A 16,951-nucleotide genomic window follows, 5' to 3' on the forward strand; every position below is an offset into this window, starting at 1 on the left:
ATCCTACACACTCTCCCCACCTTGAGAGAGTGAATGGTAGGTCTCAAAGACTGTGTTCACACAGGCAGCTCAATTCTGATCTTTTTTCCCCCACTAATTGGTCTTTTAACCAATTCACATCAGATCTTTTAACATCTGAGCTGATCTAATTGGTCAAAAGACCAATTAGTGAAAAAAAATATCAGATTTGGGCTGCCGGTCTAAACGCAGCCAAAGGTCTGTAAAAAATACAACTTGCTCCTTTCAATTTCACCATTGCTCTATAGATATTTTGGCAAATCAAAGACACCCCAAATAAAACCTAGCAGTATTTGCATTGCAAATATTAATGCAGACACTTTACTTTTTTTTCAGCCAAACTCAAAGTTTCTCGATGCAAATCTTGCTATCAACGTCCATGTTGTTGGTGTTGAATGTGTCTTATTGCTATGACATAGTTCGAAAATACCGGTACAGTAGTTTGCTTGTTAAACTTACTTATGTTATCAGGCACGAGTTGTAACATCAACAATTCCTAAAGACGCTAATTATCTAAACTCCCCACGTTAAGCTTAATTGTTGCTTTACCTAAACGTTGGTTAATTAATAGGTTCTAACATAATTTACAAAATACAGTATGTTTGATACATTGGAGAAACAGAAATGTTGTGGGTTGCCTACGTTCGCCGTTTAATCTTGCTCCCTCTGCTGGTTAGATTGGAGCATCAACGGTTAAAATGTACCTGGCGCACGCACACACAATTAATTGCAGGTGTTAGCTGAGGGGCTTTGCTTTGACATAAATGTGCAAATACAAAAGGAATAGTATGATAAAATGTATTTGGTTACAAAATAGTTACACATTTTATAACAGTATTTCCAAAAGATTGTAATGCATCTGTAAACACATTTCACAACAATCATATGACAAGACAAACGCATCATAAAAATGTTTAATTACACAAAAAAAAGAAGTATTGCCATAACTCTAATCCACCACCATCTGTTAATGAATCGCATAGCCTATATCCATGATGGCAATTATCAGAAACATTCTTACCAAAAATGATGGCATAACACATCTCAGAACACAATAAGTAGGTTTTACACAGCTGGCTCAGGGACAGTGCCTAATACTGTACCTGGTGCTTATTTTGGAGGGCAGGCAAAGATCATAAAGAGAGGATGTAGGTGGAAGAGAGAGGGAGGGGTTGGACATAAATCAGGTAGGCCTAAGCGTTGCACATGAGGAAAAACCCTGATTGACAATTCTTCGTTCTCAATCCTAGAGAGTGAGTGACTGAGGGTCAATGATACCTGAGCTCTGTGTAGTCATTGCATATATCATCAAATACAACGAGTTAACGCCATAATATCGTGTAATACCGGTTACTTTTTTCACCCGTTAAAAAAGTGTTATTCAAAAAAATTCAGAGGACCCCATTTCCCCCCAAATAATTTCACGCAAACCCCACCCCAAATGTGTTGATACACCCTTAAAATCTGTAAATCAAATAACCTTCAATTTATTGCATTTTCACATCTTATCAAAATGAAAATAAATCAATAAATACATTGACTCAATTCAAATGTATTTTTTTAATGACCTTTTTCACGTTTGTATATTGTCGTATAAAACAATCTGTACTCTTCATTTTTATATTTGATTAATCCTTTTATTTTGGTGGACCCCACTGCAGTTCCCCCATGACCCCGATAGGGGTCCCTAACCCAGACTTTGAATACCACTGCTTTAAAAACATCTTCCAACATAAATCCATATGACACCTACTTCAACCCTTCTTTGAGTTGCCCACTTCAGAATAGGCAATGAAGTCCCTCATTGTATGGAAACGTAAAAAATGTCCGACAGTTAGTCAACATAGTTTGACTGGAATATCTACATTACATTTCTGGTGTGACTTTGGAATGACTATGGTTTCACAGGTTTGTTGAAATCCTGTATATAATACAGTACATTTTATATATATATATACTGTATATAATATGATACAATACACAGTATAATATCTTTATGATAATAAAGATAATTGAAAAAGTGTTTCCAAACACAATTTCAAGTAAATATAGGTGGGGAAAAACAACAGGAAGTGAATGAAGCTAAAGTGCTGGTACATCTCATCATACTACCTTCATGCCCATACTACTACCTTCATTACACAAGTCATATGTATAGGTAGCTATCATAGATACACATGCACACACAATCCATTTCCCTTGTCTCATAATGCCCAGGTGGGCAATGCCTACTGGAACCTTCTCCGTTTTATCCATTTACAAATATTCTAAATCATTATTATTATTTTTTTTTACAAATAAGGAATTCAAAAGACATCCAATTTAGCCACCAGTACCTCATCAACAAACATTGACGCCTCCGATGCCCTAAAAATCACCACAAATCAGGCTCCACCCACACAATCTTCTTCTGCTCCTCCCAGATGATGGAGCGCAGGGTGGTGAGCAGAGTGGTTTTGTCGTACCATGAGTCAGGGCTGACGCTGCGGTAGAGGCAGGGCAGCTTGTCCAGCAGGGACTCCTCGCTGTGGGAACACTCCAGCAGCTGCTCCTCGGACCAGCCCTGACGCTGCAGCTTAGACCTGGGAGAGATGGAGGGGGAGAAAACAGGAGTGAGAGTGAGTGAGTGAGTGAGTGAGTGAGTGAGTGAGTGAGTGAGAGAACAAGAGAAATAAACACGTATATACACCATGTATGAGAGGCAAGGGAACAATATTGCTACCATTCACATTTCGTATCAAAAGTCACACAACGGCCTACTTGAGTTTGCGTGCTCTGCACTTGGAATGGCCGATGAAGATGATGATGGGGAAGATCTCTGCCCTGTGGAGGCGGCGTACACAGTCCAGGCCTAGAGGCAGCACACAGTGGGTACCCTGAGAGTAGAGATAGAAGAGGAGAGGAGTACATCAAATAACAGGGCCAGTGAAAAAAGGGAGGTATCATCTGTTGTTTTTCGTGACGTTCGTGTAAAACGGTTCAAGTCAGTCTATAAACCATGAGAGAAAAATATGTAATATCAGTACGTCAAATACAGTGTTGTCCTTTTGACTATCCCACCTGCTTCATGACCCTCTCAACACTCTGCAGGGTGTAACACCGCTGACCCCCCTGTTCACACTCCTCCAGCACCTCAGAGCTCTGCAGCCTGGCAGCGTGCTGACTGGAACTCAATAACTCTGGGGATAGGGGGAGGGAGGGAGAGAGATAAGTATAGGGTAAGGTGAGACAGCAGGTACGAAGAAAACAAACATTCACATCTTTATCAACATCACCTTCCGCTACCGTGCTAATAATAGATCATCTCATTGGAATTCCCCTCTGGGCATCGGGAAGGAGGATATGCAGTTGTTGGATGAAATAAAAAGAGAGAGAGCGAGAGAGCGAGAGCGAGAGCGAGAGCGAGAGCGAGAGAGAGAGCGAGAGAGAGAGAGCGAGAGAGAGAGAGAGAGAGAGAGAGAGAGCGAGAGAGAGAGCGAGAGAGAGAGAGAGAGAGAGAGAGAGAGAGAGAGAGAGAGAGAAAGAGAGAGAGAGAGAGAGAGAGAGAGAGAAAGAGAGAGAGAGAGAGAGAGAGAGAGAAAGAAGAACATCAGAAAAATAAAAAAGAAAGACTCCTCCCTAACCTGGCTCACACAACTGAAAGCCCTGCCACTCGGCCAGCTTCTGATCCAGGACACGGCCGAGGATTGTGGGCAGCAGGAGGACCGGACGACAGACGGGTGGGTAGTGGGGCGTGACCAGGGTGTAGGGCATGAGGGTCAAACAGCCTCTGGGTGCAGAGGCATCCCCTAGAGCAGAGGACAATATTAGGACACACCAGGTTCAGGTCAATAACTAAGGCAACATTATTACAGGTATTAGAGCTGTGACGTTACCAGAAACGCAATATTTTTCCCTGGCCAAAAATGAAAACACGATACATGCCATGATACCCGTATCGTCCCAGCCCTAGTAGGTTTGGTAATATCATAGGAATTAATCCAACCTGCTTCAGCAATGGTTTTGCATAGTTTAGCAAACTTGGTTTGATGCCGAATTTCAATGGGCGCCATCTTGACAATTCAATGGAGTGTTTGACTCCAACGTGGAGGATAGTCTGTTATGATACGGCCTCTGTGGTTCTGGCTCTGTTAAGTGTTGTATATTCTTGTATACAAAAATGACTTCCTATCCAGCCTTGACTGTATCTGATATATACCTGGCCCAGTGCTCTTGTCCTTGCTGTCTTCTACACAGACCCACAGAGGATTCCTCCCCTGCCTCCCCGTACTGACGATCCTCACAGTCTTCTTCTTGTCCTGGGCCTGAGGACCCAGCAAAACAATGGTGTTAACCCGAACGTTTGACAGCGGGTCGGCGGGATATTCACACGACCACAACATTTTCTTCGTGAATGTGCGGTTAAACACATTTCAGAAACACATTCGCGGGAAAGGAGCGCCCCTTAACTGTAACTCAGAACCCTAAAGCGAGTTGGATTTAGGTCCCGAGTAGTTCTGCAAACTATGAAGCTAGTGAATGATGTTACCTTTCTAAGTGTCATGGGTTGGAAGCTCATGTCCTCGATAGCTCTGATCAGCAGGCGTTGGGCCCTGCGATGACAATGAACACATCTTCACTAATATCATTTATACAGCATGTCATTTATGCATTGGCCAACAGCATGTGATTGTATCTAACATAGATGACTTGTAGTACATGCTAGTTCTCCAGAGGGGGATAGATATAGCCTAGTCCCAGATCTGTCTGTGCTATAGTGGCCATATGAGTTTGGTAAGATAGCACAAACAGACCTGGAACCAGGCTAGGATAGAAAGAATCCATGTCAACAATCCAATCCCCCATGGTGGGTACTGGCTCTAGTACCTGTAGTAGTTGGGCAAGTTGCCAGTCTTGAGGTCCAGCAGTTGGCAAGGGTGGACGTGGCTGGCCCTCCAGGAGCGGTCAGCGCCCGCTGGGCGGGTGCTCGTGACGTGGAGGATGTCATTACAGGAAACGGTCAGAGCGTCCTGCGAGCCCCCGGGTAACGACATGTTGACGCGCACGTAGAAGGAGTCACCTGACATGGCCTCGCCACTCTGCAGCTGGAGCAGGAGCTTCTCATAGGCTGAGAGAGAGAGAAAAGGGGAGGGACCATAGAGGATTATGACTGTGACAGATCTGGGTCACGGCACCAATGTTAAAGGTGTGACATATACACACACACACACACAACGACCAATATGAATACAGAAACATTAAAATAGCATTTTTATGAAATGCCAATTACACAGAGAAGGGTATGTATGCAATGCTATTATTAGCCAATAGCTTTCTAGTGAGAACCAGTGAGAAAAAAAGAGAGCACTCTTTTCTGTTGTTGTGAATATTAGCTAGGCGCTGAAATTGACTACTTTGAAGTTGTTTTGGGTTAAGTGTCCCAAGTATGTCACTCTGTTTCTCACCCCTATGTTGCTATGTTACCTCAAAACAAACAGTCATCCTAAATACATATGAAACAGATAACCTAGGAACTTCAACCTGACCATGAGAATGAGGAACTCCTGCACTCCTTTTTTAGTGACAAAATCCAGAGACACACACTAGTCAAACAACATTCTTTCCAATCAGCAAAGAGCACATATATTTACATCTCTCTGGCGCCTGATCCGAGTGATTTGACAAACTCCACCAAAGTCGCGTTAACATTTTGAAGAACATCCTTGCTTTTACAATTCTGTCACATCAGAAGGATAACGTCAAGCAAGGAGAAAGAAAGGACGCAATTTACGAGCATTTGCACTGGGCAGGGTATTTGAATGTGATGACATATCAATTATTTTAACCAGACTGTATTTGAACATAATGATGACATAATCATATATTTTAACAGGGCCAGGGTCTCACCATCTTGGTTGGGCCTCAGGGAGAGGTGGCAGAAGCCTTGGACTTGCCCCAGTGCCCACATGGCTTCTTCTAGGGTGGAGTCCTCCAGAACCATCCTTAGAGCCTGCTGAGCCTGTTCATACTTCACCTGGAACCCAGTAGCACACACACCCATTGGAATTACTGTGCCTTCACAGAAACTATAAGGAAGAGGGGGGAGTTATGACTCAAAATGGCCGCATTGAATCGACCTGTCAGGTGCGTGCTGGATAGGAGACGGGAGTTGTGGGGACACAGACACACGCGCACACGCACCTCCAGTATTTGTGCCCCCGAACTAATGCCCACTGTGTTGGCGGCGGAGCCCTCAGTGACCTGGTGGACGAACACGCCCGTCTTGTTACCCCCCACCACCTGCAGCTGGCTCAGCAGCGCCTCGCCCTGGAAGGAGATGGTCAGGACCCGGCCCGTGATGCGCATGGCCCGGGGCCGGGAGCGCAGCAGGAACGGGGGGGCTGATGCCCTGGAGAGACTGTGGTTGAGATAGAGAGGAGATGAGAGTACTTGGTTGTTAGATTACTCTCTCGTGGACAGACTACGGAAAGTTCGCAAACAATCGAGCATCTGACCAAATTTGCGTGTTATGTTAGTTTCGGGAGTGTATTGTTAAATGGAGCAAATCATTTTCCGTGTGTCGTCATCATAATACCCTCTCCTCGCAATACGCAGGCTAGATGGCTTTGTTCCTCTGTACTTATGCTTGCTTCAGCCTTCCCTCCACTCATCATCAACAATTCGAGACAGATTTCAGTACATCAAGGTAAATTCAAATTCCTCACCCATCACTGTTGTTGCTTTGGCAGGAAGGTGTGGGTGACATAACAGATTGCTCAACCGCATTGCCTGGAAATCGAATAAAACAAAAGAGAGACTGTTCAAGAATGTGTCCACAGAGAAAACGCCCAACCGTTAATGTGTTACCGAGCCTACCAGGCCAGGATCCAGACTTCACCCAAGGCTAATTTAATATCTGCTCAGAGAGTGGCCAACCAAAACATTTCCATTGGTTTTCAGGATATCTCATCTGGGTGTTTACCCACAAGGATAAACACGCAAGCACACGCTTATATCCATGTACGCAAGCACGCAAAGAGCACACACACAAACACACTTGTAAGCACACGCGCATGCACGCACACACAGAAGCTGGTAAGTCCCAGTAAGGTGAGAGGTTGTTAAAGGTTGGAGTTCATTCAGTTACGTACCACTGGGGATGAACACAAAGTCATTGTCAAGTAAGGCGTCACATTCAGCCGTCTCCGAGCTAGAAGAGGGGATAACACTTGTTTACAAAATGGCGTCTTCTCATTTTGCCCTTATTTTCTTTCTCTCTCTCTAACCATGTATGCTGCGACAGATAAACTGGTTGAGTGAGTTCGACTGCAGAAATCCAGAATTGCTATCATGGCACTTAGACAGACTTTTGTCTTCACTGTAAACACAAAACTACGACAATAAACATGAACACGGGCAGCCGTTCATCTGTGAAAACAACCTATAATTAGTTCCAAAAATAACACCTGAATCCTCAATCAAATATGACCACCAAGGGTGCGTTTCCAATGGCACCCTAATCCCTATATAGTGCACTACTTCTGACCAGGACCCATAGGGCTCTGGTCAACACTACTGTACTACACAGGGATTAGAATGCCATTTGGGACACAGAGAGAGACCCCACATAGTTTATAGGAAGATCAAATCTACCTCTACACAGCTTTAGTAGTAAAATGGCTCTGTTGTAGAATGATCTCATGTTACTAGAACTGAAAGAAGGGCCGGGGACGCTGGGAATAAAATCCTTGAAATTAAGCTCTTCCCGGCAACACAAAGAGTAAACACATGGCCTTCCTGGTAAAAAAAAAGCAGACTTTGGACAGTGACATCACATCACTCGGAATATAGAAGGAAGCACGCCAACTGTGCTACTGTGTCAATGTCTAACTTGTTCTGAATGAGGAGTCGGACTGTGTCTTAAACACACACATTGTCTAAAACACAACCTCCCCCCCTTACCTGTCTCGATTGTACCATAGGGTCTCTTCTCGTCTCCGCAGTGACTCTGGGCATGGAGGCTCCACATTTTGGGACCGGACACTACTTGGAGTGATATCGCAACTCTACACACAGACCGACACACACAATTACCAGAAGTCAAGTTTATGATGCAAATCATTAAAGTCAACTCAGATGATATAAACAGCTGACATGACTGATATAAATCCTGCACACACACACACACACACACACACACACACACACACACACACACACACACACACACACACACACACACACACACACACACACACACACACACACACACACACACACACACACACACACACACACACACACACACACGCACACACGCACACACACACACCTTTATACTGCATCCCCTCAAGGAATCAGGGCAGATTGCATGCATGCGGCGGAGGCGTGGACGAGGTGGGGGGCTGGAGGGGAGGCTGTCACTGCTGGAGCCCTGGCTCTCCCAGCTAAACTTCCTCTCCTGGAACAGACAGATACACGTTAGCCTTTAGTATCGAATTTAGAATCTGCTCTGTAAGTAAATCTGTATACAATGTGAATGTGTGTGTGGAGTGTGCGTGAGTGTGTATGCATTGTGCATGTGTGTATGTACATGCATACTGTGTGTGTGTGTGTTACCCGTGGGGTATCGGGGCCTCCTCGGTAGGGCCCCCAGGCCCTGAGGGTGAAGACCTCCTGGAGCTCTACCAGTTGGCTGCGCAGCGTGTCCTTCTCAGCCAGGCTCCTGGCTATCTGGGCCTGGGCCTCATCTCTGGACAGGTACGCCTGGAAGGATGGACAGACAGACAGATAGGGCGGAAATAAGACATACATACATACATACATACATACATACATACATACATACATACATACATACATACATACATACATACATACATACATACATACATACATACATACATACATACATACATACATACATACATACATACATACATACATACATACATACATACATACATACATACATAGTGGGGCAAAAAAAGTATTTAGTCAGCCATCAATTGTGCAAGTTCTCCCACTTAAAAAGATGAGACAGGCCTGTAATTTTCATCATAGGTACACTTCAACTATGACAGACAAAATGAGGACAAAATTGTAGGATTTTCATGAATTTATTTGCAAATTATGGTGGAAAATAAGTATTTGGTCAATAACAAAAGTTTATCTCAATACTTTGTTATATACCCTTTGTTGGCAATGACAGAGGTTAAACGTTTTCTGTAAGTCTTCACAAGGTTTTCACACACTGTTGCTGGTATTTTGGCCCATTCCTCCATGCAGATCTCCTCTAGAGCAGTGATGTTTTGGGGCTGTTGCTGGGCAACAGGGACTTTCAACTCCCTCCAAAGATTTTCTATGGGGTTGAGATCTGGAGACTGGCTAGGCCACTCCAGAACCTTGAAATGCTTCTTACGAAGCCACTCCTTCGTTTCCCGGGTGGTGTGCTTGGGATCGTTGTCATGCTGAAAGACCCAGCCACGTTTCATCTTCAATGCCCTTGCTGATGGAAGGAGGTTTTCACTCAAAATCTCATGATACATGGCCCCATTCCTTCTTTCCTTTACACGGATCAGTCATCCTGGTCCCTTTGCAGAGAAACAGCCCCAAAGCATGATGTTTCCACCCCCATGCTTCACAGTAGGTATGGTGTTCTTTGGATGCAACTTAGCATTCTTTGTCCTCCAAACACGACGAGTTGAGTTTTTACCAAAAGGTAATATTTTGGTTTCATCTGACCATATGACATTCTCCCAATCTTCTTCTGGATCATCCAAATGCTCTCTAGCAAACTTACTTCAGACGGGCCTGGACATGTACTGGCTTAAGCAGGGGGACACGTCTGGCACTGCAGGATTTGAGTCCCTGGCGGCGTAGTGTGTTACTGATGGTAGGCTTTGTTACTTTGCTCCCAGCTTTCTACAGGTCATTCACTAGGTCCCCCCGTGTGGTTCTGGGATTTTTTCTCACCGTTCTTGTGATCATTTTGACCCCACGGGGTAAGATCTTGCGTGGAGTCCCAGATCAAGGGAGATTATCAGTGGTCTTGTATGTCTTCCATTTCCTAATAATTGCTCCCACAGTGGATTTCTTCAAACCAAGCTGCTTACCTATTGCAGGTTCAGTCTTCCCAGCCTGGTGCAGGTCTACAATTTTGTTTCTGGTGTCCTTTGACAGCTCTTTGGTCTTGACCATAGTGGAGTTTGGAGTGTGACTGTTTGAGGTTGTGGACAGGTGTCTTTTATACTGATAACAAGTTCAAACAGGTGCCATTAATACAGGTAACGAGTGGAGGACAGAGGAGCCTCTTAAAGAAGAAGTTACAGGTCTGTGAGAGCCAGAAATCTTGCTTGTTTGTAGGTGACCAAATACTTATTTTCCACCATAATTTGCAAATCGATTCATTAAAAATCCTACAATTTTGTCCTAATTTTGTCTGTCATAGTTGAAGTGTACCTATGATGAAAATTACAGGCCTCTCTCATCTTTTTAAGTGGGAGAACTTGCACAATTTGTGGCTGACTAAATACTTTCCCCCCCCATTGTACATACATACAATGAGTGTTCAAAACATTAAGGACCCCCCCCCCCCCCCAGCAGTTTTGCAGTTCTTGACACAACCTGGAACCTACTACCATACATCAAAGGCACTTCAATCTTTTGTCTTTCCCATTCACCCTCTGAATGGCATGTCTCAGTTGTCTCAAGGCGTCAAAATCCTTCTTGAACCTGTCTCCTCCCCTTCATTTACACTGATTAAAGTGGATTTTACAAGTGACATCAATAAGAGATAGGTTTGACCTGGATTCACTTGGTCAGTTTATGTCATGGAAAGAGCAGGTGTTCCTAATGTTTTGTACACTCAGTGTATGTGGACTGACTAGCAAAGACAGACATGCAGGCAAGTCAGTATGCAGATAGGTGGATATAGGCAGACAGACAGACTGACAGGCAGGTCAGTATGCAGATAGGTGGATATAGGCAGACAGACAGACTGACAGGCAAGTCAGTATGCAGATAGGTGGATATAGGCAGACAGACAGACTGACAGGCAGGTCAGTATGCAGATAGGTGGATATGGGCGGGCGGGCGGGCGGACGGACAGACAGACGGACGGACGGACAGACAGACAGACAGACAGACAGACAGACAGACAGACAGACAGACAGACAGACAGACAGACAGACAGACAGACAGACAGACAGACAGACAGACAGACAGACAGACAGACAGACAGACAGACAGGCAGACAGGCAGACAGGCAGACAGGCAGACAGGTATGGCATTCCAATAACAGATTTCAGGATGAGCAATGACGCCATAAGGTATAAGGTTATAGCTCCGTACGTGGTCTCTCTCTGCCTGCAGCTCCCTCAGTTGGCTCTGTATGACGGTACTCTTCTGCTGGTACATCTCACAGTCCAGAGTCAGCTTCTGAACCTGCAGCGCCAGACACTCCTTATGCTCCACCATCTAAGAGCAAACACATACCAGGCGGTGTTTAGAGTTTGGCCACTCTAAAATGTACTGTGTGACACAAAGCATATAGCCTTTCAGCAGATATTTGCTGTCGAATAAAATGGCCAACTCAAAAGAGTTGTTCACAATCTCCTAGACACACACACCTCCCGCCTCTCGCGGGCCAGCTGTTCATTCTCCTCTCTGTAGCACCTGAGCTGCTCAGCCAGCTCCACACGGCCATCCCTTGCCTCAGCCAGGTCTTGGGCCAGAATATCCTCACGTGCCTGAGGGGGGGGGGGTAAATACAGGGAAACAGAGATTTGGGGATAGAAAATTTGAGAAAAATGAAAGGGTAAAGAGGGATAGTGAGAGAAACCGAGAGAAAGACAAAGAGACAAGAGTCCGAAACACAGTAGAAGAAATAGTAGAAATTCCACAGTAGTAGAAATTCCACAGTAGAAGTCTGAGCTTGTTTCCTCCTCACTCACCGGGGTGAATTTCTCAGCCATCAGGAGCTGCCTGCGCAGAGTGCTAATCTCTTCCCGCAGTTGCTGCGTCTCGCTGGGGGTGGTGCACTTGAGCGAGCGCTGCCTCTCGAAGTCCGTCTCTGTCTGGGCTTTGCGCAGCTCAAACTGAAGCTGATATACCTGCCCCGTCATAGAAAAACAGGAGACCATTTGTCACAAGTTCTGTGACCGCAGCATTTGACCACAGGTGCTTCAACATGTTTTATATTGTCCCTTGTTGTTTCTTAAAGTAAATGAAATGTATCTCCTAAAGATGGAATCCGCAGTAGGGGAAACGGGGCCACTGTCCACCCCGTGGCGGTTATTGTTTTTGTATTTTTGACTAAACAGAGCCGGAGAGAAGAAAAGTGTCGTAGATGCTGTTCTATCACTCATGCGATGATGTCAGAGGGAAAGGTGTTGGTCGTTTTTTTCCCCCACCCTAACCTGCAGGTTGAGGTCGCTGCAGTGGATGTTGGCGGCCGACCTCTCCTCGATGGCGGCCGTGTACCGCACATACAGGTCACACTTCTCGTCCTTCAGTTTCAAGATGTCGTGTTGCGCGGCAGCCAAGTTCTTCCTCATGCGGCCGTGGTCGGCCTTAAGACGGCGAGCCTCCTCCTGCTGCTCCAGAGTCTGACCCAGCTCCACCTCCAGGGAGGTGCAACGTGACCCCAGCCGGCTGGCCTCCTGCCGAGCCTCCTGCAGCTCCTTCTGCATCCCTGTCACGGCTCTGACCAAGTACTCGGTCAAGTCCGAGCACTTAATCAGGCCTGGGAGGAAATCAGGTTAATAAGATGGACACACTACACCCTTCTGCTAACCCATGACTACTGATTGGGCTATGTGTCATTTCCCAAACAAATATTTTTACTAAATGATTCACCCCAAAGGGAGATGATGTGAATCATTTATAGTGAGAATACTGTTTATTGGTGAATAGAATGAACACATTGTGCCGTTTTTTCAAGCAGACAGGACAACTTTAAAAAAGAGCCACCATCCTTCACACAAGGTAACACACGCCCTGATTCAGAGGGGTTGGGTAACATGCGGAAGACACATTTCAGTTGAACGCATTCAGTTGTACAACTGACTAGGTACCCCCCCCCCCTTTCCCCTTACCCTACTCCTTAACACAGGGCCTAAATGAGCCAGATGGGAAACAGGTCATGTGTTGCGTGCTACTCACCACTGAAGCCGGAGGGCTCGGTGCTGGGCTTGCGGCCTGTGACCTGGGTGTAGAGGGCGGGGTAGTGGATCATCAGGCTCTCCAGCAGGGCCATTGCGCCGTTCCTCCCCTGGATACGCAGCAGGTCCAGCATGTGACCTAAAGAAGATAAAGGGTTGAATAGGAGGAAGGTCAGGGAAGGGCACAACGTAAATCAAACATGTAGATGGACTGTTTTATGGACTGTTATTCAGAAAGAATGTACTGTTGTATTTCATCATTACTTTAGTTTTTTTTTTACAGGGACAGATACTATTCAAATACTTGGACTTGTTGAGTTATAAACATTTATGAATTGCAGAACAAATTTTCATCACCAGTTATAAGACATGCTCAAGTGCGTAGATATACACTGAGCGTACAAACCATGACAAACACCTTCCTAACATTGAGTTGCACCCCCTTTTGCCTCAATTTGGCAAGTAACTCTAGGTGTTGAAAGCTTCCACAGGAGTGCTGGCCCGTGGAACTGGATTCTGTGCAAGAACTAAGGCTACATGACAGGCTCACTTTCCCGTTGAACTCAACATCTTTCTTCTTGAATCCGCAGGACATAAACCAATATATAGGTAAGATGGACAGCGATTTTGAGACATGCCATGTAGTATTTTCATATTGTAGTACACGCTGTTTATTTGAATTCGAAATTCCTGTCCTTTCGTGAAGATTTCTAAACAAAACAATACAAAAACAATCTTATCTCTGTGAAAAGTCAACGGAGCACTGAGCGTATACAATGCGTTTTATTTTCAAGGCCTTTTAGATTTCATTCAGCTCGGAGCTTTTGTTTTTATGCGACCCGCGGACACAACTTTGAAGACGACAACAAAATGAAAAATCCTCAAAAGCTATGTCAACAGAGCTTGGTGATTTTTAAAGGACGTAATCTATTTTAAAGGACGGAATCTATTTTTGTTGTTGTTCTATATTCTAATGATATTGTGACCCTCGACCTTCTAGCCCGAGGTCCTGCGCGCTATCGACTGTGCCGCAAAAGCATGCTCGTGCGGCATTGTCGATTTCCGCGCTTATAAAGCCAGGGTTGTTACACTATGTTAGAGAAAGAACCCACTGAATGATTCAAAACATGAATAACCATATTTGTCTTGTAAAATTTTATAACATGAGGAAGTTACATTCCCTTACCAAAACTGGGTGAGTGGGTGGTAACCCTCGAACAGTATCTCTTACTCATCCCAAACTCCCACCAATTTAGTGACCTTGTGGTTAGTGTCCACCCTGAGATTGCAAGGTTGGAATTTTGGATCATGGTCGATTCAAACGAAAAAAATCTAAAAATAGATGGGACCTGATGCCTGTGCTTGAGACTCAATATTACTCAACATCCTCCTGGATTGCCGTGTGTGTGTGTGTGTGTGTGTGTGTGGGGGGGGGGGGGGGGGGGCTGGGCGCCATACAAGCTAGAATCTCCACATACACTTGAAACAAATAGCCAAACCGAAAACTGCAGACCAAAATGCCTTCTGCAACTAAGATCAGTGAAATGTAGGCTAAACTGACAACGGAGTGAAGAGCAGAAATCTCGATTTGCAAGCAAGCCTCAGCAAGGAAGAACTCGAAGGGGGGGGGGGGATTCTGTCAGGGGAGAGATTTTCGGCACAACACCGAAAGACCCTGTGACAGTCTAGTGCCCTGCCCAGGGGGTATACTTGTACATCAGGCTGCCTCAGCTACAGAAACACAAAATAGTCCCTACGGTCCGTTCTGGTTGGGACAAGGTTTACTACTTACTCCACCAAAGACATGTATTTAAAAAAATTAACACCGATAGAATCAAATACAATTGAGTGGAATATAATTCAACAGAATAGAAAAAAATACAGAGAGCATTCAAAAGAGCATACAGTAATTCAATATAAAATCATAGAAACAAATAGAATAGAAGTCTTACTGGTCCTCATGGAGCGGTTGGTGAGCTTGAGGCTGGAGAGGATCTCGTCTTCATCCATCTCTGTGAGGACCCTGGCCTGGCGCAGGTAGGGGATCAACATGCATGGTTTCACACCCAGGGAGATACGATGGCGGTTGTCGTTGATCAGCTCCCACACATCTTCGTCGCCCATCTCCTTAAGGTCGGGCCCCTCTGGAACACACTCCGCTGCCATGATGAGTGTGGGCGTGTGTGTGTGAGGCGACACACTTCGGGTGAGTGCCACAGTCAATGGTGGTCGCAAGCAGACGCAGTCCTCGAAGACGCACACACTCAATCACACACACCTAGCATCATCGCTGTCCGACGCTGGGAGAAAAGCAAAATGTCAGAGACACAGGAACTTCAACACTGTGTGAGAGAGATTTATTTTCCGCTCTCAGCTGGTGTAGGCGTCTATGCATGCAAAGGGTGCGCGCGCGTGTGTGTGGGAAAACCTGAAAGACAAGAAACAGAATCCCCAGTGAATCAGTGCCCATGCACACACCAAGGGACTGCCCATGCATGCACACAATAACCTGAAAATGTGTACATTTCACAATTGTAAACATCATATTGTGCCGTAGCACCCGTGCTTCATTGATGTAGGCCTATTGTACCCTTTGTTTGCACGACATGGCTCTGATTCAATATCCGCAGCTAGAACACAAAGCTTACTTTCCTTCCTCCAAGTTCTTTATTACTGAAGCCATTATTGCACTTGTTTGTTGAATGGCGCCACGTCACACAAAGGAATGAATAATTCTGTATCTTTGTGATTCACAGCCACTGTCATAAAGATACAGAATTAACTTCACTAATTCATTCATTCATTTCATCAATTCCAATTACTATAGCTCCCGCATTTGGGCCAATCGGTGTGACTTTGTAAATGCCGGATCTCTATAGCAAAACGCGAAATTCACCGAAGTTTCGTCAAATATGATCTTCCGCCCAGTCCGAGATATCGCGTGTGACTAAACGAACGGACGGATGGACAGACACACATCCACAGTCCCCTCCTCGATTTCATCATGGGGGGGGGGGGGGGGGGGGGGGCAATAGATCAAGAGATAGGGGATCTTCGCTGGAAATGTACCACTTGTATATGCATGCTTCATATTGTGTTGTTACCATATGTGACTGTTATTACCACGACTAAACTAATACAATGCCAAAGTTTGGCTATAGTAACAAAACCCGAGATAAAAAGAGTAGGCTACATATTTGCTTTTGGTCTGTACACGATAGCATGTATTCAAGTAGGCTACAAAACTGGCAAATGCAGGGAGTTGATACTGAGAAACAATAATTAACAGATGTTACTGAATAACCATAAGGAATTTCAGGAAATGAGTACAATTCACACGCATCTATTTAAAGTAAAATACATATAGGCCTACTTAAAATAGCGTAAAATGACTTCTTATAATATTTACAGAACATAACTCAAATTGATTAGTGCCATTTACCTTTTCTTGAGAGTCGCCGGTGTAGCCTACATATAATCACAATGAACGACCTCGTGCGTGCGAGCAGCGCTCCTTTCTCCAATGACAGCGCATGGGCGAGGAGGGCAACCAAACTGACTAATCATACAAAGTTACTAATCAACCAATCAAACAAATAAATAATCCAGGTTATTTGAGTAAAAGCACAAAGACATATTAAGATATTTCCTGGTAACATTCCTAGGGTAATTGGGTTATTCCTTGGGAAATTGAATATTAAAAGGCTGTGGTTGGACTTACAATACATGACCAAAGGTATGTGGACACCTGCTCGTTGAACATCTCATTCCATAATCATGGGCATTAATAT

General features: G+C 44.9%; 1 protein-coding gene across 3 annotated transcripts; it reads right to left on the reverse strand.

Annotated features, from left to right (window-relative positions):
• Positions 1 to 802: 802 nt before the first annotated feature.
• On the reverse strand, positions 803 to 16,720 carry card14 (caspase recruitment domain family, member 14). 3 transcript variants are annotated; one of them, XM_046331748.1, is made up of 21 exons: positions 16,603 to 16,720; positions 15,113 to 15,588; positions 13,162 to 13,299; positions 12,417 to 12,742; positions 11,952 to 12,110; positions 11,628 to 11,747; positions 11,350 to 11,475; positions 8,617 to 8,763; positions 8,330 to 8,458; positions 7,960 to 8,063; positions 7,149 to 7,207; positions 6,723 to 6,786; positions 6,199 to 6,415; positions 5,905 to 6,031; positions 4,885 to 5,125; positions 4,547 to 4,610; positions 4,217 to 4,322; positions 3,642 to 3,806; positions 3,079 to 3,197; positions 2,779 to 2,894; positions 803 to 2,600 (listed from the first exon to the last, which is right to left on the reverse strand). In XM_046331748.1, exons 2-21 carry the CDS (start codon positions 15,324 to 15,326, stop codon positions 2,393 to 2,395), a joined length of 2,949 nt encoding a protein of 982 aa, XP_046187704.1. In that variant the 5' UTR covers positions 15,327 to 15,588; positions 16,603 to 16,720; the 3' UTR covers positions 803 to 2,392. The 3 variants fall into 3 exon arrangements, with proteins under 3 accessions (XP_046187704.1, XP_046187706.1, XP_046187705.1); XM_046331750.1 differs by lacking the exon at positions 16,603 to 16,720 and adding an exon at positions 15,809 to 16,088; XM_046331749.1 differs by lacking the exon at positions 16,603 to 16,720 and adding an exon at positions 15,751 to 16,088.
• Positions 16,721 to 16,951: the final 231 nt, after the last annotated feature.

This window comes from Oncorhynchus gorbuscha, linkage group LG26 (genome assembly GCF_021184085.1).
Source record: "Oncorhynchus gorbuscha isolate QuinsamMale2020 ecotype Even-year linkage group LG26, OgorEven_v1.0, whole genome shotgun sequence".
Lineage (NCBI taxonomy): Eukaryota > Metazoa > Chordata > Actinopteri > Salmoniformes > Salmonidae > Oncorhynchus > Oncorhynchus gorbuscha.